This window comes from Scomber scombrus, chromosome 3 (genome assembly GCF_963691925.1).
Source record: "Scomber scombrus chromosome 3, fScoSco1.1, whole genome shotgun sequence".
NCBI lineage: Eukaryota > Metazoa > Chordata > Actinopteri > Scombriformes > Scombridae > Scomber > Scomber scombrus.
This window is the reverse complement of record NC_084972.1, coordinates 30,451,532-30,475,835: the sequence shown is the minus strand read 5'-3', so window position 1 is coordinate 30,475,835 and position 24,304 is coordinate 30,451,532. Positions and strand designations below refer to the sequence as shown.

General features: G+C 38.5%; 1 protein-coding gene and 1 long non-coding RNA gene across 2 annotated transcripts in view; both read right to left on the bottom strand.

Annotated features, from left to right (window-relative positions):
* LOC134004709 (uncharacterized) overlaps window positions 1-24,304 on the bottom strand; it is a 478,899-nt gene that overhangs the window by 365,225 nt on the left and 89,370 nt on the right. The gene's annotated exons all lie outside the window — the stretch shown is intronic.
* The window catches only part of raly (RALY heterogeneous nuclear ribonucleoprotein), a 35,363-nt gene continuing 29,547 nt past the window's right edge, over window positions 18,489-24,304 (bottom strand). Inside the window, exons 5-7 of the mRNA XM_062416521.1 lie at window positions 23,099-23,218; window positions 19,485-19,657; window positions 18,489-18,533 (exon numbers count right to left, since the gene is read on the bottom strand). Coding sequence (XP_062272505.1) covers window positions 18,489-18,533; window positions 19,485-19,657; window positions 23,099-23,218 — 338 coding nt within the window. The remainder of the gene's footprint in view (window positions 18,534-19,484; window positions 19,658-23,098; window positions 23,219-24,304) is intronic.

Genomic DNA, 24,304 nt, shown 5'->3' with positions numbered 1-24,304 from the left:
ACACCACCAAACGTATGATCCCTCCAGGCTTATACCTGGCAGATGCAATTACATAACCATAAAAGACAATGTTTCCCATTCAACATTAATTTGATTAGTTTATATGACTCCCTCTGTTTGTCAAAATTGTAAAAATTTGATGAATATTGTGTTTGTTTTAGCCCAACCATACAGTGCATTGTCAGTTTATTTTTGCAATTTGTTTTTAATTTAAAAATAATTTGCAGTATGAAGTTTTCAATCAACAACCAGCTCTGCCACAATATGTTGCCTGATCAGTCATGTTGTTTAAAGTCCTGTGAAGCAGCAGTAAATGTTCTGATGAGCTCCGGCTTTCCCAAACGTCGCTGCCGTCAACTGCAGAGCTCTTCTGTCTGTGTGTGTGTGTGTGTGTGTGTGTGTGTTTGTGTGTGTGTGTGTGTGTAAAACCCGTCAGTTTAAGATGCATTTTGACAGCAGCCTGCTGTTTTACTATCTGCCTCTGGCTCTGACACAGCGTCGAGTCTGTCTCCATCGCTGTGTGTTTTTTCATCTGTGTGTGTGCGTGTGTGTAACTCATCAGTTTATGATGTGTTCTGGCAGTACCCTGCTGTTTTAGTATCTTCCTGTGGCTCTAACAAAGTGTCAAGTCTTTCTCTCTGCTGTATGTTTTTAGGGTTTTGTATCTGTGTGTGTGTGTGTGTGTGTCCCGCTCCCTGCTGTTTGATGGCCTTCCTGTGCTGTTATCCAGTTCTGTATGTCCAAGGCTCTCTCTCTCTCTCACTCTCTCTCTTTTTCTTTCTGTCAGTCCACATTACCTAAAACACACAGGAGACAGGCACGAGGTCATTAATGACAGAAAAACAGACTAAGTGCAAAACAAACATTTAGCAGTAATCAATCACAATCTTAAATCAGGATTACAAGGACAGATGTGTAAGCACAAGACTGCTGCCTCCTGAAAAAGTACAATCTGCTTGAAATAACATTCAGCAGTAAAGCAGTGTGGGAGTAGCGTGATGACAGCAAAGAAGTTAAATGTATTTCTTGCATCACCATAGCTCCTTCCAGACATGCACCCTGTAACCTTTTACATACTGTTCATATTCTGACTCATAATTACTCTATACACATCAATTCACATTCATAAAATTCCCCATCAGTCATTAATAAATGGTTGATTAATTCTTAATGAAGCTGTCAGAGAGCAAACAGAGTGTTTATCTATGGAAAAAAAGACATTCACTTTCACTAGTTTATGGTCCAGGAGAACATTTTTATAGAATATGATGAATACAACATGTTTGAATGCAGATTTTTGACCCTTTTCAATAAACACAGGTCAAAATTTGGACATTTGCATATATAAACATGTGTAACAGCTGCACAAAAATAATAATATGATGCTTTTTTTTGCTTTTTTATTAGGAAAAGTCCCCCTAAAAAGAAAGGTGTATAAGGTGTTCTTTTTTATAGCTACATATAACATAAAGGCAACAGCAGCACACTGCCTTTTTCTACTGCCTCCTAAATTCACTGTAATACATTTATTATCTCAAATTTCAGCAGCAAATCGGCTTCCATGGATGCAGCAACACAATATTAAAGCATTATATCGACTGACATGTATGGTCTTTAAGGTGGACCTTACTCCTGTGGGTTTTAAGACCTTAATTGATTCAGTTTTGTCTTTACATGTTGCTAAATATTTCTAAATGTGTTTTAGTGTTTAATGAGCATACCACTATAGTAAATCTGGAACCGGGGCAGTAAAAAAAAGAGTTCTCTATGCAAAAAGAGTCAGAGAAACAGGAAGTAAATGGGGGACCACCCGCAGGTCGATTCGAAAAGGCACAAGAAAAAGAAAAATGTGGAATTGATAGGAACCTAACAGCCAAACAACTCCGTTCATCATAAACAGCTGGAAAAAGCTGCGGGAAGATGTTTGGAACTTTGTGGCCACAAAACCTGATTTTTGCACTGAAAACTTTTTTTTTTTTTTTTTTTTTTTTTTGCTTACATTACCTGTCTGCTCCTTTCAGCTCTCACGTCTTTGACTTGCAGATTGATTCCAGCTGAATAGTTTTTCTCATTAAGGAGCAACTTGCTGATTGAATTTCCTTTTACTGGATTTACAGTTCATGTATCATGAAAATTATTCTATGAAAAGTTAATGTGTGATTTTATTAGTTTAATGAGACAGAAAGGCAGAAATTAAGATGGAAAACTTTTGCATTTTGAGCAGCGCCTTGTCTCTGCTCTCCTTGTCCCAGCTCCAGTACACTATACAGTACTAATGAGTCTGAGTAGTAGTCATTTAGTACATTTGTATTTCTTTTCACTAGTGTGTTGTTTTGCATTTCATTTTTCATCATTGTGAATAATTGTAAAAGTAATGAGTGGAAGTGTCTCTGAGGTCCTCTCATATCTAACGTTAGCTGCATTTGTTCTATATCACAGTTATTAATGATTGTTCTTCACCATATTCTCCAGCTTATATGTAAAATAAAAGTTACTCTCAAAAAGGGCAGATGCATATTTGCAGTTTCAAGCCTTCTGTGTTACTTTGAAAGGTAGAGGTGTCTGGAAAGGGCTAATAAACACCAGGTGAGCCAGCTGATTGCACAGCAGCACCTGATGATGTGTCAACATCATGTAAACACCTTCAGTCCCTTTAATATCCCACATCATCTTTAAATAGTTTGTATCCAGAAGAAAAAAACAAAAAACTAAATAACATTTCTTAAATGCCTGGCATGTTGGTAAAAATTGTATCCTGATGTTTGTAGTTTGGTTTAACTTGGCTGTTTTTGTGTCTAACATTTTCTTTTCAGCATAATGTTTCTGTTCTGAAACAGGACCACAGAGGCTCTGGAAGTAGGCATGAAGAAGAGGGAGTGGAGGACCTGAAGCTGTGGAGGCCAGCCAATCATCAACCATTTAGGAATTTCAGTCAGTCATTGAATCTAATGTATTATTTAGGTCAGTGCATGTATTAAATATTAGATCACTGAATGTGATCTAAATATTTCTCCCCCAGCATATGCATCAGCCTCTGAGGGAAGTCTTCTCCATGTCACCAAATACTCTGTGAGAGAGCCGAACTGATCCATCCTCCACTGCATCGGAGTCTCTTTCCAGATCCTGCCAGCAGATCATCAAACACGAGGCAAACACGAGGCAACTCGGGGTTTGGGATCAGTTAAAGGATTATCTCGACATTTTGAAACATACACTTATTTGCTTTCTTTTTGGGAGTGAGAAGAGAAGAAACACAGATAAACACATAACCATATAACATGTTAAAGGACCAGTGTGTAGGATTTAGTGGCATCTAGTGGTGAGGTTGCAGATTGCACCACCTTAATACCCCCTCCCCCTCCCTGCTAGATGCCACGAAATTCTACACACTGCACCTTTAAAGTAATAGAGGTGTTAGTTGAAATTTTTCTTTTTAACTTTTAAATGGGTGAGCCAGGGTAGCTGTTTTTCTCTGCTTTCAGTCTTTATGCCAAGTTAGGCTAACCACATCCTGACACACATAATTGAACTGTGAAACGACTATACATATATACCATAGCCCTACATATACACGTATCATCATCATCTACTATGTAGAACTATTCCTTCTCATATTTTGCACAAAGATAGACAGAGAAAAGAGAGATGGAAAAAACAGACAATTTGTAGGATCCTGGAAAAGCTCGACAAAGTGGAGCTGAACCATTTTCAAATATTCAGAGAATCCGGCTCAGATTTACAATTGTTCCTTTGGCCCTGATAAACTGTGGAAGATGTGTAAATCAGACCTGCTGGGTTTAAAATATTTGAATCACTTTCTGACAGACTGACTCACTTCCACTCAGCAGCTTTAAATCATTCCACGGTTATCTTTAACGTGTTAAATGTAAACTGATAAATTTAAAAGGAAAAAAAAACCTAAATACAGCTGTAGGTGCTGTCATTCTATAATGGATTAAAAACAAAGATGCCTAATGGTCGTTGGTCTCTCCGTTGGTCTTTCACTGCGGTCCAGATTGAAATATCTCAACAACTTTTGAATGGATTGAGATGAAATTTTACACAGACATTGATGTTGCCCAGAGGATGAATACACATGACTTAACTGAGCCCCTGACTTTTACAGTTGCATCATTATTTTCCTATTGTTGTCTCTAGACAGAGAAATGGTTTGCTGGCTCACTCACTGGTTAAGACTTTATAACTGGGATAAAGGCCATAGCCCCCGTAGCCAATTTGTGTTTAAAAGCTTGTTGTGATTTATAATAGGTGTAACCAAAAAATCATCCACCTAGTCCTTCCCAAAATGCCAGAGCTGTAGTTATGTTTATAAGGTCTTAATTCAAGGCTCTTTGTGATGTTGTTTGTTTGGTAATGCTCCTGTTACATCCTAAAAGCTTTTATGGGCTCATAAAAGACCATTTTGTGTACACATTGAGAGTAGATATTTCTGTGATGATCTTGAAGATACAAAGATGAGGCAAATCAGGTATCACTGTACAACACGGGCCCGGATCATCAGATAGCATGCATGACAGATACAATTGTGAGCATATATAGACTTTATGGCATGTCAGGTATTTCCCAAGAAGTAACCTAAACAGAATATGATCTAATATATCTATCTGGGGCCCTGCCAAGTATTCTTATCTAATGTGTTGGTATTTTCCCAGTAATCTTAGAAAGTCTGACACCAGAACATGATCCTCTTCAACAGTATTTCCCATTGTATTATCATGGAGTCAGTTTAATCCTAAATGAAGATTAGTGTCTTGTCAGCCAGTCCACCAGGAGACTATTTACACATAGTAATGCATTTATCAGAGCTCCAAGCAGCAGACAAAATAAGTTAAGTTTTGGCTGAGCTGGAGGTTCGTGGTTCGACTGTTCGCTGTTGAGTACTTTGGTTTGTGGTCAAATCGCTGCAAGACTAATGGCATTCACATCATCCACAGCTGTAGTTTGTGCCTAATGCTGATTAGCAGAGGCTAGCATGCTAAAACACAAATTTTAGGTATTTTATTGATGATTTAACAGGGCTAATGAATAATACATTTATTGTGCCAGACAGCTCAAACTCATTTCTCTAATCAGTAGTCTCTGGGTGGAGGCCATCTGTGATGCACAAGTTGCCAAAGTAGAAGATCAGTTGTGGTGAATTACATTATAAAAGTGATAGTGAAAAAAAAGCATAATGATAATACTATTCCCCCGACTTCAGAGTTTAATATCCGTAATCTCAATATCTTTAAAAACAAACTATTCAAGCTGATGCTGGCCAACAAAATCAGTGTATCTTAGCTCTTCAGACATGATTTCAAATTAGATTTGAAATTTTTTGAAGTGCTGCACTCTCAGATACGCAGCAGTGAAAAAATTCTCACCCTGGTTGCATAAGCTGAAAGTCTAGTGGAGGCTCCTGTTAAAGAACAGGTTCAAACACTGACATGTTTTTTTCTTCATTCCTCCAGTTCAAACTGGCCATTAGACGATCCCTTCATCATGCACTTAGTATCCACAGCCCTCCTTTCATGCAAAAATGTATTTAAACGTTTACTTGAAGCTAATATGAAGCGTCAGTCATTCAAATTAGTAAAAACAAGTCAATATCTTTTAAAGTTACAGTCTTTTTGGTGCAAAATTCATTATTTTTGTAACGATTCTTCCACTGCAGCCGAACAGGAAAACACTGTCCATCAGGGAATGTTTCAATTAAAAAAATGTAACTATGGAATATATCGATTTTATTTGACTACCTCAGATGGCCGAACCTTCTTATTATCTTCAGATAAACATTAAAATACATTTTGGTCAAAACAAGGACACATTGTGAGCATATTGTGAGTGGGTGTGAAGAGGAGGAATGATTACACCAAACAAAACCTGTTCATATGGACAAATTAAGACAGATTTGAAAAACTGTGAACCTATTGTTTATCCTGGAGACAGCGCTACAGGTTGTTATGAATTGCTAAGATGTTGTGGTGCAAAATTGTAAATCTAATATAACACATCAATTATCTGTTAAAAATAAGAATAGTCAGACATTGCCACAACTGCAACAAGCCAATTGTTCCTAAAAGCAAAGCTGCAGTTAAGTGTTTGTAGTTGTTAAGATGTTATCTGTTTCTATTCTGAGACACACAGAGACACACGCTGTCACATAATCTCAACAACCATGTTTTGATTTGACTGGGAGCCTTTGAATTAGACAAAATAAGATAAGATAGACTGCATTGTCCCAGTGGGAAATTTGCCTTGGACATGACAGTGTCTGCAGTATGAAATCACAGCAAAACAACAGTAAAAGACAACAAATTCATTCATCCATCAGTTGCAAATCTACATCACTCCCCTCTGCTCACATTCTTTATTTGCTTCTCGATCTTATACTATCGAATAATAATAGCAAAGATGCCAGAAAAAAGACTACTACTAAAAATATAGCAATACTATCTTTATAACTATTGACTTATCTTTGGCCACAGACTGTGCATTAGAGTCATACCGTTGCATTTGGGTGAAATATGTCTTTATGACAACCATGCTGAGCGTGGTTAATTCCTCTCAGCTCATCAAACTGGCGAAGCAGCAGAAACGCAGATGCTGAGCATGCACAGGGACGTCAGACATGCAAAAATTTGTAGCGCACACTCAGTAGATCATCCAAGTTCAAAGCCTCCCGTCATCCATCAATTTAATCACTTTACCACAAACACATAAACAAAGAGACTTGGTGAAATCATATCTGACCTCTCTCACCCTGCTCACTGCCTCTTACATCTTTTGCCCTCTGGGAGGCGCTGCAAGTCCCCTTCCACCAAACTCCTTTAATGACTTTGAACTTTACCATAGACTCTTGTTACTTGAACATGCAGTTAAGTCTTTCTGCCTGGGAAATACACTTTATAGTCTGCGTGTGATGCTGGTGACGCTGTGAACTGAGCTCATTGCTGCTGTATGTGTGTGGTCGGGAGCTCAGGCACCCAAAGGCAATTGTTAGAACTGACGGTGGGAAATCATACTGTGTGGTGACCAGGCGGGGAGTTCAGTCCTCTGAAATGACGCCAACGCGGAAGTAACTTAAAACTGCACCAACTGGCCACCAGGGGGCGACCATTTTGGTGTCAAAAGGACTTCCGTCTCTATACAAGTCAATGGAGAATTCACCAACTTCTCACTTGATTTCTAACCTCAGTAAACGTTTTCAAAATGTGTTTATGGTCTCAATCGCTAGTTTAAAGCCTTCTTCAATGCAGTATGATGTTCATTTGTGAAATTTTGGCCTCCCTGATTTTATATTTAACGATAAAGCAGGGTATGCATTAGGGCGTGACTACGTCGTGATTGACAGGTTGATTAGATCACAGGTTCAGGAGGGCGCCTCATGCTCCTCCTGATGCCCATATAAGTAGAATCCGTGTTTTTTTTTTCCCGGCATGCACCGGAAAATTTCAAGATGACGCTGCCCAGATCCGAAACTATTCGCTTCCAAGCAGCAGTCCACAAACCAATGGGTGACGTCACGGATGTTACGTCCATTTTATATACAGTCTATGGTGGTGACTAGAGCATGAAAGTAAACCTGTGTCTATTCATATATTTAAAGGAGAAATAAGTAACACTGACAGAAAGTGTTTAAAATGAGTACTGTGGTCCAAATTCAAAAATATTGAAGAGAGTTGTTTACCCCCTGTCCCCTCCTCCTCAGACTCAAAGCTCAAGCAGGTTTTTAAGTCAGGTTGAATCTTTCTCAGTTGATCCGGTTTGTTTGTTTGTTTGCTTCCATGGCTGCAGCAAGCTGTGTTTGTGTGCCAATGTTTCATATGTGGCGACGTTAGGCGTCCAAATAGCTGTCAACATAATCTCACAGAATTACCACTTGCTAATGCAATACTCTGCATTACGTGATGCTGGCATGTAATGTGTTAAAATGTTGCGGCCAGCACCACAATCAGGTTGAATGGGCAGTGGGAGGAATCACAGGGGCCAAAAAAAAAAAAATCAGACGTTCTGCACCAGGATGGAAATTTCAAAGGAGAACATACTGGCTGTACTATTATAGTCGGAGAAGCCAACATTTCAATTTAGCATGTCTCCTTAAACTCTTATGATACATTATGGTCATTTTAGGTGTTACTACATTAAATATATTACATATTGGTCGTTTTAACATAATTTGTGTCATCTGACCTGACTTTTGTGGTAGCTGTATTTTCTGTTACTTTTGTATAGGTGCTTATATTTTCTCTTATCTTTTATCTTTTGATTACTATGCACCACAACATCAAGGCAAATTCCTGGTATGTGCAAACCTGTTCATTGACTTGATTGTCTTGATTGTACGAATATTCACTTTGGTCAATTCTGCTTCTTTGCAGTAGTATATTGTATCTATACTGTATATTGTCTTATATACAAGATACAAAAATATTGGCAAATATTGGACATCTTACTTCCTAAAGATGATATTTAAGTCCAGCAATCTGATACTGAACATCTGTCAAGTTGTTTAAAAATATGTCCAGTATTCACAATAAACCAAATGTAACTGTGACTGAGCAGAGAGATGTCAAAGGTTTTACATTACAGAGATTGAAAGCAAACTTGGAAGTTATTTTCTTATCTTCAGTAAGAACAGGAGGAATAATTACAGCGAGCAAAACCTGTTTGAATGTTCATCTGGGCAACTGATTGTTTTAAGACAGACTTCATCTAACCTAATTGACACAAGGGATTGCACATTAAACAAATCTGAAATAAGTTTAAAACCAGTAACGTTGCAAAGCGTGTTCCGGTCTCTTGGTACAGTGGATTTATCATATCGTTTTACTGCTTAACTCAAAATTAGCTGAAAAGTGGAGCATTAAGCAGCTCAAAGGCCTTTCTTCTGAGGTGTTTATGGACTTAAACTAAAAGGAGATATATTATTGGACTAACATTCATCAGGTGGATGCAATACACAATACAACCACAACTCCATGTCAGCTGGAGGTGTAAAAAAGCAACTGTTTGCCAAAGTACTCACCACATCAATTTTATAAGGTGATAATGTGTCAAATGTTTTTTTTACACTTTCCCACTGCTCCCAAGAAGCCAAAAAAAAAATCAGTTAGTGTGAATTCAAAGGGGGAAAATTTGTCGGTAGTAAAGAATCTGTTCCTGCTGTTAATTTGAAACTTATTTGAATTAGACAGCGGTTTGTTTTCGAACTCTTGTGTTGCGTTATGGCCCATGTGTGAACAGTATGATCGGATCGATGCTTAAAATATAACCTGCCGTGTTATGTCTGAACAGGGTGCGGAATCCTGAACGAATAAAGTCTTTGATGTGCAAGTGTGGAGAAAGTGAAGAAGCTGGACAATATAAAGATAATACTTAGATACTGCTGCGTTTTCTGCTGGAGAAAAGAAATACTTTGTTTTCTGTCTCAGGAACACCACACAGTGCAGAAATAAACCCCTGCTGAGACTCTCACATTGTTAAACTAACTCACTGCATAGACATTTGAGTCCTGTCTGAAGCGTATGAAGGCTGCAGTTTGTTTGAAGCGATATTCTTTCAGGCTTTTCATGCTGCTTTTCATGCACATAGAGTATAAATCAATTTCACCCTACGGATAAAACTTCAGCTGGAGTTCATTCTTTGACTGATTTTTTACACCTTTTTCAAATTCTGCTTCACCTGAGGAGTTTATTGCCGGTGTGATCGGTTAAATTCCTCTCATGCTAAAATCATATGAAGTTGGTGTTATATAGCACTCTGAATTATGTAACTATAATTGACATATGGTTTACATTACAGCCATGAACCTGTTTCCTTCCTTTTGTTTAACCTACATCGAAGAGCAATTTCGTTCAATTTATCAGCGAAACCCAAACAGCATATCACCCTTTTGAAACTGACTGATCCAATTAGCATCGAAAAGCCCAGTTATAACGCAGTCAGATAGGAATGCACGTTACACATACTGCTGAATTAAGCGGAATTTACTGTTTAAATTGTATAAAATACTTATAACGTATAATAGACGTTGCTTAATAATCATCATGTCTTGAACTCTTCTTTAGTATAAATGTAATCCAATGGTTATGAAATGGCCGGCAGATAATGCAGCATCACCATTTATGATGCATATATCAAAATATTAAAGAAATAAAATAAAATAAACCCACAGACAAAATAATGAAAAAGAACAAGGCTGTTATATTGTATATTTCTTCTGCATTTATTCATGTCCTTATTTATGTAAATATTGAACCCTTTTCTCTCCATCCCTACATCACTGACAATTCTCTTTCCATTCAAATACAGATATTTAGTGTTTTTCAGATGAATATACAGGCAAAAACTGTCATGTATAGTGTCTGTGACAAGCCAATTGATGGCATATCTATAATAAAAAAAAGGAAAATAAAAACTAAGGAGTGTTATCTGAAGAAAACTAAACTGTAAACTGTGTGCATGCAAGTCAAGACTGTGTGACTGTGTGCAAGCAATGATCACAGAGTCAAAGGAGGTTTCCAAAAAAGGCTTTCTCTTTAATTTGGAGAGGTTTGTGCTCCTAAAACATCAGTGAGTAAGGAACTTGAAAGAATTGCAGAGGGGCAATTCATCACTTTGCCAAATAAAAAGAAGAACGCCATCCTGCTGTTTCCATCTAGGCCTATGCCTTTGGTCTTTAACTTAATTGAGGGAAGACATTTTAAGAAAGTAAATCTCTCCCTTAAAACTCAATAGGAGTATGTCTGCTGGGAGATCTGTGCATTGGCTTGTCAAATTACACCAGTGCCACAGCGTTGATCTGTGATCAAAAGACATCTAGACACCCAGATTTTATTGTTTAAAAAGTGAAATATGTCAAGGTTAAATATAAGTAATGCATCAAACAGCATTTAAATGCTTGTATTTCAGAACACAGCAGGTCTTAACACGCTGAAATATAGTGACAATTATGGAAAGTCTTTGTTCTTCATCAATTGAAGTGACAGAAATATCAGAAAACATGTGTGTGATGTGCCTTTGACTTGCTTTAAGCAGACAGGACACTTCTGCACTCGCCCAAATTATGAGTCACAAAACTGCTGAATTGGTGCAAGTGAGAAAAAACAAGATTTAGCCTTGAGAAAATGCCACTTTGCCAGCCAAAAACTACATTTCCAGTCTGTGTGAATGTATTCTTGTTACATAAGTAAGTTACATAATCGAGTATGAGCAGCGCTGTCATTTATGGCTTATTTCTTTTAAATTGAATAATAACATAACAATAACATGCCTTAATCCTGACAATTTAACAACTGACCTTAACCCGACTGTAACAAAAATAAGCAGAGGGTTCTGCACACTACGCACTCAGCAGACGCATGTAACTATAGGATCTGAAAATCCTCTCATGGCAGAGAAATATATCCTTATCATTATATTTATTCTTAACACATAATCTCTGTGAGGGAGTGTGCGCTCATTTTACAAACTGCTGTAGGCCTTTTCCTGTAAAGAAATACCTTGAATCAAAAGCAGACTATGTGCTTTAGGAGGATTTGGACGTCGAGTTTATTTTTTCACCGTAGATGGAAGGATTGGGTGCATTTTAACAGGCGGTGGTTGAACCGGAGTACCACTCAGAGCCTGACATAAGAGAGTTTACAGCCAGCAAAACCCTAAAAACTGCTACAGATAGTAACCCTTTGAACTACCAGTACACACAAAATACCTTAGCAAGCAAGTAACACAAAATCCAAAGATTCCCACAGCGTATTATTCAGCAGCGGCAGTGCAAAGTTCCAACATAAGTGTCCCGTTCGACCCAACCACCGAGTCAGTCGCTTAATCTCATCAGTTTGTGTCACTATGTACAAAAGTTCTCTGCTCAGTCATGACTTTCTCGGTTTCTACAATTGCTCTGCAGAATTGGAGTTACCCACATTTCCACAGAGTGAAACCTCTCGGGGTCAGAGTTGCGGCTTTGTAATTTGCTCCGTCACCTCCTGTAGTCTGGGCCAGATGAGGCACGGATGTATTACATGAGCTGGATTGGGCGCCATCGCTCAGCCTTGCAGCCAATTTATGCAGCGAGAAATCCCTACTGCAGCCGGCCCAAAACAACATTTTCCCAAATCCCCAGAGACCACCATTGTAAAAGAGATGTCTGCTGACAGAACCCTTCAAACAGCAGACAGGGTGAATTGTAAATCTTTCTATTATGATATTTTTTGGTCCATGGAGGGTTTATTTGTAAAACCTTCCTCAAGCCAAAAAAAAAAGATTTAAAAATCGGTGACATCATCACAATGTAAAGTCTGTGGGCCGAGTGGGAACGAGAGGCAAACAGGGGAAACACTACTGCACATATTCAGTGCACCATGTCAGACTCACTAATGGTACTTTTCCACTATACAGTTCTAGCACTACTGGACTAGGCTCGACTCGGTACCAGGAACGACCTTTTCCATTACTTCATAGTACCTATTCAAAGTGGGCGGGGTCATCATAGCACGGCTGCCCGAAACTGCCGTGACTTCGTTTTATACACGACACAAACACATAAACAATGCTTTTGTCACACACAAAGCTGTAACGCTGTTGCCAGTATTTAAAAAGGCCGGGTTTGATTCTTGTGTCGGACGTCGTGCTCAAGACTCTTCCAGTGACGACTCGCTGACCAATCAGTGGCTGGCAGTCTGATGACGTCACATTTTAGTATCGGCTCGGCTCGCTTGGAACCTCGCCAGAGCAGGTACTAAAAAAGCACCAGGTACCAGGTACTGTCCCTACCTACTGTCCCATACTATGCAATACTCTTGACCGCTGCTTCTACTTATTCTTTTATTTATTCTATTTAATTCTATGTCATCTTTTTTAGCTGTGTTTTGCGTTGTCTTTAAAGCACAAATGGAGTGGCACCTGTTATCTCATTATATGTTAAATATAATGACAACTAAACTTTCAATTTCTATTTCTATCTATGTAGAACCTGATAATGTATTAAAAAACCCTCATAACTCAATAAAAAAATTTAAAACCTGATAATGTAATAAAGCATTTCCCAAAAATGTTATTACAATATTGGCAAATTATTTCATTAGCAGATTCTACAGGCCACATGACAGGAAAGGAAACATGGAAGCTAGAAACATATGCATTTTTTTGACATATGCATCAGCCAAGCTATTCTCATAGGACTGAATGGGCGCCATTTTTGGACCGGTATCCAGCTCTTATAATATATCCATGAGATGAGGAGGCAGACTCCTGGGAATGGACGACCATGGAGATGAACAGATGGTTGTTGGGTAAATGACGTGCTGAGTGAAGAGAATCTGGAGCCGGACTCTTAAAGATGGGAAGCCTTAAAAAAAACAGCAGAATTTTTTTGACATGCAGCCAAGGGTTGGCAGGCTAGTGATGGACACCCACGGACATCTGACATCCCTTCCCTGTGTGTGTGTGTGTGTGTGTGTGTGTGTGTGTGTGTGTGTGTGTGTGTGTGTGTGTGTGTGTGTGAGAGAGCTTGTAAGTATGGACCATTCTGCTTTTTGAAGACAGTCATTCATCCGTTTAGGGATGTGTGTGTGTGTGTGTGTGTGTGTGTGTGTGTGTGTGTGTGTGTGTGTGTGTGTGTGTGTGTGTGTGTGTTGGTCGCCGCAGCATACGGTTTGTGAAAGAGGAGCAGATGCAGATTGACACCACATTCTTCCTTTTCAGATTCAATAAATCCAGATGAAACTAGGAAATCCCCTGATATTTGAAACCTAGGAATAGAAGCATTGTTGCAGTTTACCATAAGCAGGGGCAGGAAACAGATGATTGCTCAGTTGCATTAGGCTTTGATGTGACATGTCTACACCAAGTGCTCTCACAACTTCAGTAGACAGTTTATATCTGCTATTCTACAAATACTTCCAAATATTTACTTTGGTCAATTATTTATGCTTTTTCTTTAACAGTTTATTGTTCATATTGTACTTAAATGAATCTTACATACAAGATACAAAGATTATTGGCAAACATTGGACATCTTACTACTTAAAGATGATATCTAAGCCCAGTAATCTGATATTTAAGATCTGCCAAGTTGTTTTAAAAATCTGTCGGATGTCCACAAGAAACCAAATGTAACTGTGACTGAAGGGACTGTACAGAAATACTAAGAGGTACTTTATTGTCCCGACACCCGTGCCTGATGTTGGGACATTATATTATAAATATAACGATATACATAGACACAAAAAGTTACTCCTTAGCAACGCCAGCGATGTTGTGTAAAAATAATATAGACCATCATAACACCATGTTGTACAAAAAAAAAAATGGACTTCAAACATTAAAATCTAAATGAAAATATTACATTTAATCATAACATGATTTATTTTCTGTCAACAAACTTGACTTTTTGTTTCACATTAATCATATGTTGTAGCATGGTTCTTCAGGCTTTATATGCTATAAATATTAATAAAATCTATGATCTCCTGTTTATTAAAGGCAGCAGGACTGCTGACGGCTTACACAGAACGGCTTTGACCACAGAGAAGCAAGAATTTCACTACAAGGAGCAACATGAGCGATATTTGTTTGAACTTTGAGTCACGTGATCAAGTTCACAGGCTAGACTCAAATTCACCTTTCTGGAAAAGCTGGGTGTCCTGTGTAGTAATGCAGCAGCCAAGTTGCTTTATTTGTCTTTTTCAGTTTTGTTCAGTTTTTCTTGCCAAAGCAATTTGTCTTTTTGTTTAACTCACATGATCCGATATGGAGATAATCTGATAACATCATGGTTCATAAACACTGAGGGATCCTCTTTCACCAAGATATGTGTTGAACTTGCATTACAAGATCAAACATGAGCTGGCAGGATTTATTATAAAAATATACATCCGTGCTTGAGTTTCAGATATAATACAAAGAGAAGCGGGTCAGGGTGTGTTCAGATGCTTTGTCAGCTTTTAGATCCAGGTGTAAGACTGAAAACTGAACAACAACAGTACATTTGATGCCATAGATATCATTATCCAGGATTTATGTAGTTTAGTAGGACTTTAAACAGTTCTCATATATTTTAAATTGTTCCCCAATAGCTCTTTTGGGGAACAACCTGTGAACATGCTCATGTTAGACTGCAGACTCTGTTTAATTGTATTGAAAGGCGCTCTTCACTGAAAAAGAGGGAGGGTTGGATACACATATCAATAGGTGCAAGGACATTAGATAACAGCTAATATAAGATTAAAAGAATAGCACTGTCACGGATGTGTAGCAGGTGGACCCAAAATACAGACAATGTTGGAAAACGGGCACTTTATTGGCCAACTCAGGAGAAACAACTAAATAACTCAGGTCACATGGGCCGCAAAGAACACACAACAGGAACTAACTCACAGGAAAAACAAAATGACTAAACACAGATACGCAGACAAAGACTGAACTGAAAACCAAAACCTATATAGACATGATGGGGTAATAACTAAACAGGACACAGGTGAGTTAAACAAGACAGGTGAAACACATGAGGCAATCAACCAAGACAGGTGAAACACATGAGGCAATCAACCAAGGCAGGGGAAACACAGGAAGTAAAACTAACAAAATACACAAGGAGAGAATAACATTTAAAAATAAAGCACATACTACACCAGGATGTGAAAAGCACTGCATTCAAACAGGTGTTCAAATTATAAGGAAGCTAGGGGGGGTTGGAAGAGATCCTGAAAGCAACAATTGTCCAATTCAGTGTTTATGAGAGCACTGCTTCAAACCAAACATGTTTCAAAGGGGAACATTTCAATCCCAGAAGGATCTTCACTTGGTCAGGTTTGTGGTCGGGGACCAGGCAGGGAGTTCCGGTCCTCTGAAATGAGGCCAACGCGGAAGTTAAAACTGCATTCTATCAAAAGGCCACCAGGGGGCGATCGTTTTGGTGTCAAAAGGACTTCCGTCTCTATACAAGTCAATGGAGAATTCACCAACTTCTCACTTGATATCTAACCTCAGTAAACGTTTTCAAAATGTGTTTATGGTCTCAATCGCTAGTTTAAAGCCTTCTTCAATGCAGTATGATGTTCATTTGTGAAATTTTGGCCTCCCTGATTTTATATTTGACGATAAAGCAGTATGCATTATGGCGTGGCTACGTCGTGATTGACAGGTTGATTGGTTCACAGGTTCAGGAGGGCGCCTCATGTCCCTCCTGATGCCCATATAGTAGAATCTGTGTTTTTATTTTTCCCGGCATGCACTGGACATTTTCAAGATGGCGCTGCCCAGATCCGATACTATTGGCTTCCGAGCAGCAGTCCACACACCAATGGGTGACGTCACGGATGTTACATCCATTTCTTATATACAGTCTATGTTGGGGACTGCGTAGGTACTGTTCACCCAAAAAAATGGTATTCAATGGATTTGAGATCTCTTCTGCTGACACTTCTTTTATTTTCTAAATTGAGACTTCTGCTGCCACCCCTGCACAATAAAGTAAGATTGAATTTGTGCGTCTCAAATCAATCTCAATGATCAATCCTGCAGGTGAGAGCACTGACACATATATCTTCCGTGTACGAGTGTAAGGAAATCAACAACCTGTGTGTTCACATCAAAATGTATAACAGCTACTTTGATCCACAGCACAAAATGTATTAGTTTCACAACAATGGCGCTAATATTGTGAGATGTGCATGTTTCTTGTCTGATCAAACAAACAAAATAGCTGCCAATACTTTTATTCTTAGTGGAAATTGCTATATATTAACTATAGTTTCAGCAATACAATGTGTTTTGATTTTATTTTTAGTGAAAAATGTAGATCATTTCATAATATTAGCTCAGTAAATGTATACAATGTTTAGTCTTTCAGATATTACGAAGATTATTTCAAGCTTTCTGTCGTTGCTATAGTGGTTACATTACCCATGAGCCTCCCTGACCGTTACTATGGAGATAGAGAGGACAACATGCAATCATCTGTATTTTGGTATTTCATACTGAGTGTATTACAAAGCTGTTATGTTGTTGAAAAATGGAAAATAAAATAAAATAAACTTTTAAAAAATCAAATTCCTTCTCATTAGAAGACAACCAAGTCTCCCGGAAGTTCCGAGAGTCTCCCGCATATTGATAGCGGCTCCCTGACGCCCACAAATGAGATCCAATCTCCCGGAATCTGGAGTGAGCAAGCAAGAGGGCGCACTAGAGAGTGACTGCGCGTGTGTGTGTGTGTGTGTGTGTTTGTGTGACTATAAATGCAGCGCGTGTGAAAGCAAAGCGTCCTTATAGCTCTGTGTTGCAGCTTATTAGACCGATCGCACCCGATGTCAGGCAAGGTCTGATTTTCTAAGTTACGTTACAACCCATTCACAATAAAATAAGAATAAGCAATAAAGCAATGAAAAAAATCATCAATACATGTAAATTGCTTCACAATTCTTACTTGAATGACTTTTAAAGCCAATGTTTCTGGCTGCATGTGAATGTGTGCGCATGGTATTATATGTATGTATGTTTTATTTTCCTACATTCTTGCCCTCAGTCTGCACACATGGCCAATTCCCTTCTGTGTTTAAAAGCAGCTCCAGTTTCTTGCACATTTCACCAGTTTCCCATGAATTCTGAATGTTTTTACATACTTGACCGAATTTGTTTTTTTAGTTTTTAAAAAAAAAATTAGAATATTTACTTAAAAAACAACAAATGGAAGTTGAAATATCATGGAAAATGACTAAATTACTAAAAGATGATAAAAGTGGCAGAAGCAGTAAAACAAATAGACAAAATGAAAGGGCACCTAATGAGCACAGGCTGTTTTAAAGTGTGTGACATTGCATTGCAAGTGATAAATTATGATGTTTTGAAAGGAATTGTAACCAAAATCATCTGTGTCTCGGCTGCTTTGGCAAACATTTTGGCAAATGTGACTGATTTGGTTATTTGTTCATCCTTGAAGTCAAAGTTGATTTATGTCGATTTTGCCGCTTCAAAGCCTTACAGAGAATTGTGCTTCGAGTCCATCATCAGGTCTAATGTTCTGAACAAACAAATCTGGTAATGAGAGCAATCAGGCTTCCCATAATGACTTCTAACCTGTTTGATATTTGTTTAAATATGGGTGCACTGCTTTGCTTCAATGAGCACCCGTCACACTTGGTTGAAAAAGATAATATCTACCAACAGGCAGAAACAGCTCCGTCAGATCAGTCATAAAGAACTTTCCTTATCGGACAATAAACTCTGAACTCAGTAAACTTTGCATGTTCTTTTTGCTTGCAGAAGAACTGAGAAGGTGAAAAACCAAAGTGAGATGTGTCAGGAACATAATTACAATGTATCTGAAGCAAAATACCCGAACTGCAGAGCCTCAGAATTCACCTCACCTTTTTATGTAACATGTAAGAGAGAGAGAGACTTGTCTTGTAGTTTTGTGATTTTTTTGTGTGAATTTCTTCCCCATATACTGTATGAGATGCAACCGGACTACTTAAAGGAATACTCACCTCTCATGGGTGAATAGAGTTCATCTCTGATGATAGGCGACTGTTGTCCTGAACAAACAGAAAAACAGACCTGAGTCAGGAACACACACACACACACACCCACACACACACACACACACACACACACACACTTAAATATCCAAGTATTCTGGCTTCAGATTTAGATTCTGTAAAAGTTGAGCTCACATCACGGCAACCATCAAATACCACAAGCAAGATACAACAGTGTGTTAAATACGGTGGAGCATTAGGTATTATGATGGGAAAGTATTAAAAGCATTTGAGGACTACAATTTAAAAAGCATGTAAAGAATCACAGAAAATCAATCAAGTAGACTGTCGTAAGCTTTTTGGCCTGGTCTGAACAACATACTCTTCTACCTACTACTGATAATAAGTCAGAAGATGAAGGACAGTATTTCCCTCCCTGTGGAGCTCTTGGTGGACTAAACCTCTGCTGATTTTCGAGGGAAAGTAAACTCATCATGCACGAGAAAATGCTGGAAAATTGCTGCTTAGCCCAAATCTTAACAATAACTGCTAAAGGCCTGCAGCAAAGTTATTTTCATTACCTAGTAATTTGTTGATTTCTTTTTTTTTCATATTTTTCAATCAAAATGTCAAAACATTTTCAAAAATGTGCCTCAGAATTTCTCAGAGCGAAGGTTTCTTCAAACAGTCCAAAACCCAATTATTTTTAAAAAAAAGCAATAAATCAGAAAATGTTGGGAATTACTGCTCGATACATAATTTAAATGATTAATCAGTTCATCTCCTTTTTCTCCTGAAAGCAAAGCAGTGAGGAAATATAATGACTTTGAGGCCTCAGATTGAAATCTTCTCTTTTTCACTCTGAGGTTGTCCAAACATCCTCATGAAGCAGGAAGCTGATAGACGTCTTTCCAAGCCACAATTTGACTCTTTATTTTTCTTACTTAACCTCCCAACCACAAACACACACACACACACACACACACACACACACGTGTAAATACACACCATGTGATCGTCGTCCTGTGTGTGCTCTCCCTCCTCCTCTTCTTCTTCCTCCTCCTCTTCCTCTTCAGCCTCGCTGTTCTGTCTCTGCTCCTCCTCGTCCTCCAGGTCCGAGCTCGACTCCTCCCCGTCCTGCCACGCCTCCTCGCTCTTACAGTTGTCCAACTTCCTCAGCTCTGCGCGAACACACACAGACACAAAAAAAACTTAAATATTAGAACAATATGGGATGTGTAAATTGATAAAAACAGGTTGGAACTGGTTGAACTCTCCAAATTTAAGGAAAGAAGCTTTGGTGTTTTATCTCCTTTCTCCATTAGCAAAGAAAGCATATAACCTTCCTTTATGAATGGAAAGGAGAGACTGATTTGAGGTTTTTTATTAAAAGCTGAATTAGATTTTTTTTTAAATCTGTAAAACAATAGTTAAGACATTTCATACAAAATAATCATGCTCATATGCTAAGTAATCCTCAGACACAGTCCTGCGTTTGTGTGTGTGTGTGTGTGTGTGTGTGTATAACAGATAAACGTGAACATTAGCCTACAAATGTCCTGATTGGCTTGTGGGTTTCTTGGTTGGAAACAGAGACTCACAAAGGCATAGGTGGTGCTAATGTGGGCTGAATGGGTAATTTAACATCCAAAATCCTCTCAGATTCCCTTCATCTGGCTTTATCTGGTCAAATCAAGTCCAATAGCAACTATAGCTTTCATAGCAACCTTCTTTGCACCGGGATCACCTCGATGAGTTTCATGTTTAGAACAACTGGGGGAAACCAGCTGCTAATTCGTAGCAACGCTGTTAGTGATGTTAACCTGCTACCAGCCGGAGGAAAGACCCCGATGCCTAACAGCTGTTGCTACAGATGCATTTTATATGCATTTCAACTTTGTGTTGTCTGTTGAGATGTGAGCTGTGCAGGTTGTCTGCTCATTTTTGAGGTCAGTGGAGTTAAAAGTTAAATGTTGTCAAATTGATGAATCTGCCTGTTTTCTCTCTGCTATTTATGTCCTCACCAGTCTTATCGTATGTTTTTAATTTTTTAAGTTTTTATTTTTTAAAGGGGATGTATCATGCACATTTGCAGACCTATGTTCATATTCTGGGGATCTTTGCATGTTTCACAGTATCTTATACTGGCAATTCATGCAGCCTATCAGTTCAGTCTCTGTCGGAAAGATTGGCCAGCTTCTGGAAGCTGCATGTTACTGGAGGTAATATATATATATTAATATTTCATATATACTGTATATAGTATCGGATTTCACTTATTTTTGTCATTTTTTACTCAAAATTAAACTTCTCAAATTCATCCGTACATGTTTGAGCCCGAAACTGATCAGAAATATGTGAACACTCAACAACATGAACAACTCATATAACAACCTTAGCAACATAGGCTACCAACCAACGATCTGATGTCATCATGAAGAGGAAGTCGAGATAACCATACAAACGAAGCATTCAGAACAATAAGCAACGTTTACATACATTCACCATAAATATAACAAAAGCACATGTTCCCTGTATATTAAATATATACAGTATTTGATACTTGGCACTGAGTTTCACTGACTTGTTTAATCATGTTGTCTACTACACATTTTAAATCTCCACTAATGAATAATAATAAGCCTCCAATATACCCCAGAATGAACGAAAAAAAAAGTCTGTGTTGTAAATTTGGAGACCTCTGAATTGCTCCATAAAGTTTCAGATGTGGGCAGCGGTTCAGAGGTCTGGAACTAGGCTACACACACACGCACGCACGCACACACACACACACACACACACACACACACACTTGTCTTATACTCGGTTGTGTTCTTTAAGCTGCATCCCAGGCTCTCGGTGTAGATACAGCTTAAGTATTGAACACTGTCCAGCTCCACATGCTTCCAGAGCAACTCAGTCACAACTCAACACTGTACAGACTGCTTCTGCTTTCTTTTCATCTGGGGAAAAAAGATCTGTTTCCATCCACTGGCTCTTACAGTACCTATGGTTTTATATTTCATACACACAATGCAGATTATAAAACATGCCTGTGATGCTTTATGGTAACCTGGTCTTTAGAGATGCAGCCCACAGGTCAACACACCCCTCTCAGAGATCTGAAACCTGTTCATCGCAGCGGTCTGAACAGCAGCCCGATAGCAGATGGGAGAAATATTTCCTGGCCTCCCTCTGGGCTCTTATGCGTGCTGTTAACCCCTGTTTTCACCATAATTGTTCTTAATATTAGAGCCACTAAACAACACGGACAGATGTCAGAGTGATGATTGCTAACCCAGTAGAATTTGACCTTTTTGTGTGATTTCAATATAGCAGCTGGTCCAGATGTTGTTTTAAATAGTCTGTTAGTTTGTGATTACTGTGGTCATCATGATCATCATCTATTTGTCGTTTTTGGTAGAAAGTATTATTGAAAGTGGCCAGTTGCTGCTTCTATTCATTTCAGTGAGAGTATCAGTAGTCGGTCCAAAGGAATGGGATGCGGTTGCTGCTGGTGTGAGCATACAACAGATTTTTCCCGTTTTATTCCTGCCTCTTCTGGACACAGAGTTGTTTTTTTCTGGTTGTGTTTTTGCCTTTATTCTCCAGAGCCTCACACTTGGAGACAGTTCACTTCCAGGAAAAAACACAAAAAACACTTCTATGGTAAAAACCAAACTTTTGATTTGGCTGATATACATAAAGGGGAAAAAAATGCAATATCTTCTTCCCAAGAAATACTATAATAGATGAGGTGTAGTTTCATCTCCTGATACATTTCAAATGTTGACTGAATGTAACTCATAGCATCTGCCAAGATATGAGTGTTTATCAATTGCTTGCGTGCAACAACAACAGAGCACTTCTCAAAACTGCTGGGATTCATCCAAAAAGCTGCAGCTCCCAAAAAATGTCTCTTCCTCCCAGTGCAGCAGTTAGTTGAATTGCACTTAACAGCTCACCACCAAGTATGTTTTGGCCATTTTTTAAGTCAAAAAATGTCCAGATGTTTGGGTTAAAACGGGGTTACATTGTTTTATATACTGTATATCACTTTTATTTCATAAGAACCTGAATGACTATGTATTTCAATATTTCAAAACTATATATTTAAATATATATTTCAATTAATTTAGTTATTAATTAAGTTTGAACCCGTATCATAATGAAGTATAATGTAATTGAATACATGCTTTTTCATGGCTGTAGCTGTATTAGTCTTATATCACACAGTGCTTCAACACCTGCATATTTTAGTTGGACTTTAGATGAATGAGGCTGCTGAGCAAGAGAGACTTGAGAGTGAACCTATCCTGCATCATATTTATATGCCTAATTGATTTTTGGTGCAAGGTAACTATTTTATAGCCTCCAGGATTACGTATCTTTGTGTAATATTGCTTTAAAATGTGCTCTAATCTATCCTTTCAGTATTTTTATGCAGGCATCGTCAAACAGTTTGTGTATTTGTAAGGGAATGGGAGTTCTTCATACATCCGACTGTGATCATGTTTCTCTGCTGGCTATGAGCATCAGAGGAAATTGTTTACATGGGCTCCATATTGTTCTCATTACACCCATTATAATTACTTAATGATGATTTGTGTTGTGTGTCTCACCTGTGGCGGTAATGTGTGTGTCTTCTGTGATCTGCTCCAGTCTGCCCAGCAAAGCTTCGATGTTGGCTTTAATCTGAGTCAGCTCTGATTTGATCGCCTGAATCTCTGTACCTTTCACCGCTGGTAGAAAAGACACAGACAGAGAAAGAGAGAGAGAGAGAGATGTTACTGTTCTGATTAATGAGTCTGCTGAGAGCGATCAACACATTCATTACATGTTCAGAAACTTACAAGCAAATAATTGTACTTGTTAAAAAATGTTGCAGTTTATAAATAATCCTAATCAGTGTCACACAGGGTTAAAGACGTGTGCTACATCCTGGAGCGATCACCAGATCATCAAAGGGCCATATTGAGAACTAAAACAGTGCTTAACTGTCCAATGTATTTTGCTTTGATTTGAAGCAGGTTCAGCATTTTAACCACTGGGACTCCAAATACCTGCATGCCTTTTGGAGCAGCCAGAGGACATGCATTGCAGACATAAGGATTGTATCCAGACTCCTTTGACTGTTTTCCCGTATCTGCATGAAGGGAGTTTGCCCACTTTTGAAGATCATGCAAACTCCTCCTCATAGAAATGTCACTGACTCAGGTGCGCATCAAGGACTTTCTAGCTGGTTTTTCTTGAAATAGTGTGGAGTTTGGTAAACTTCTCTACTCTATTGCATCTTGTTCTGTGGCTGCTCCCAAGTCTTTGTGCTTTAACAAAAGCCCAATCTAAAATGCATACCTAGTGGCATGTTTGGGGTTGTAGATAATCGTAATTGTTATGAGAACTTGTTGAGTACATCAGCTGAAGTAAGGATCTTTGTGTTTTTCCACACATTTTGGAGCTGTGGTTATTCTCCCCTTGCAATCAGGCATTGTTCTTATGATAAAGGGATACAAACCATCAAATAAATGAAAAAATTATAATACTTTACATAAAAAGGGATTAAGATGCTGTCAGTATTGTCTGGTCTACAGTAAAGGACTCTTGTTTCCATGGGTAGTGGAGACCCTGATGAACCTTTTTCACAATAGTATTAATTTTTTTACCAAATTTCAACCAATGCTCAAACACTGTTCCTAAATATTTGTAGGTGTGGAGGATTTTAATACTAACGCCATGAATGACTGTTGGACTTTTAACTTGGCCACCACACGACCACCAGCTGCCTGAATGTTCCTGCAGGAAGGATTAGTGGACCCAGTTTTCTCGAC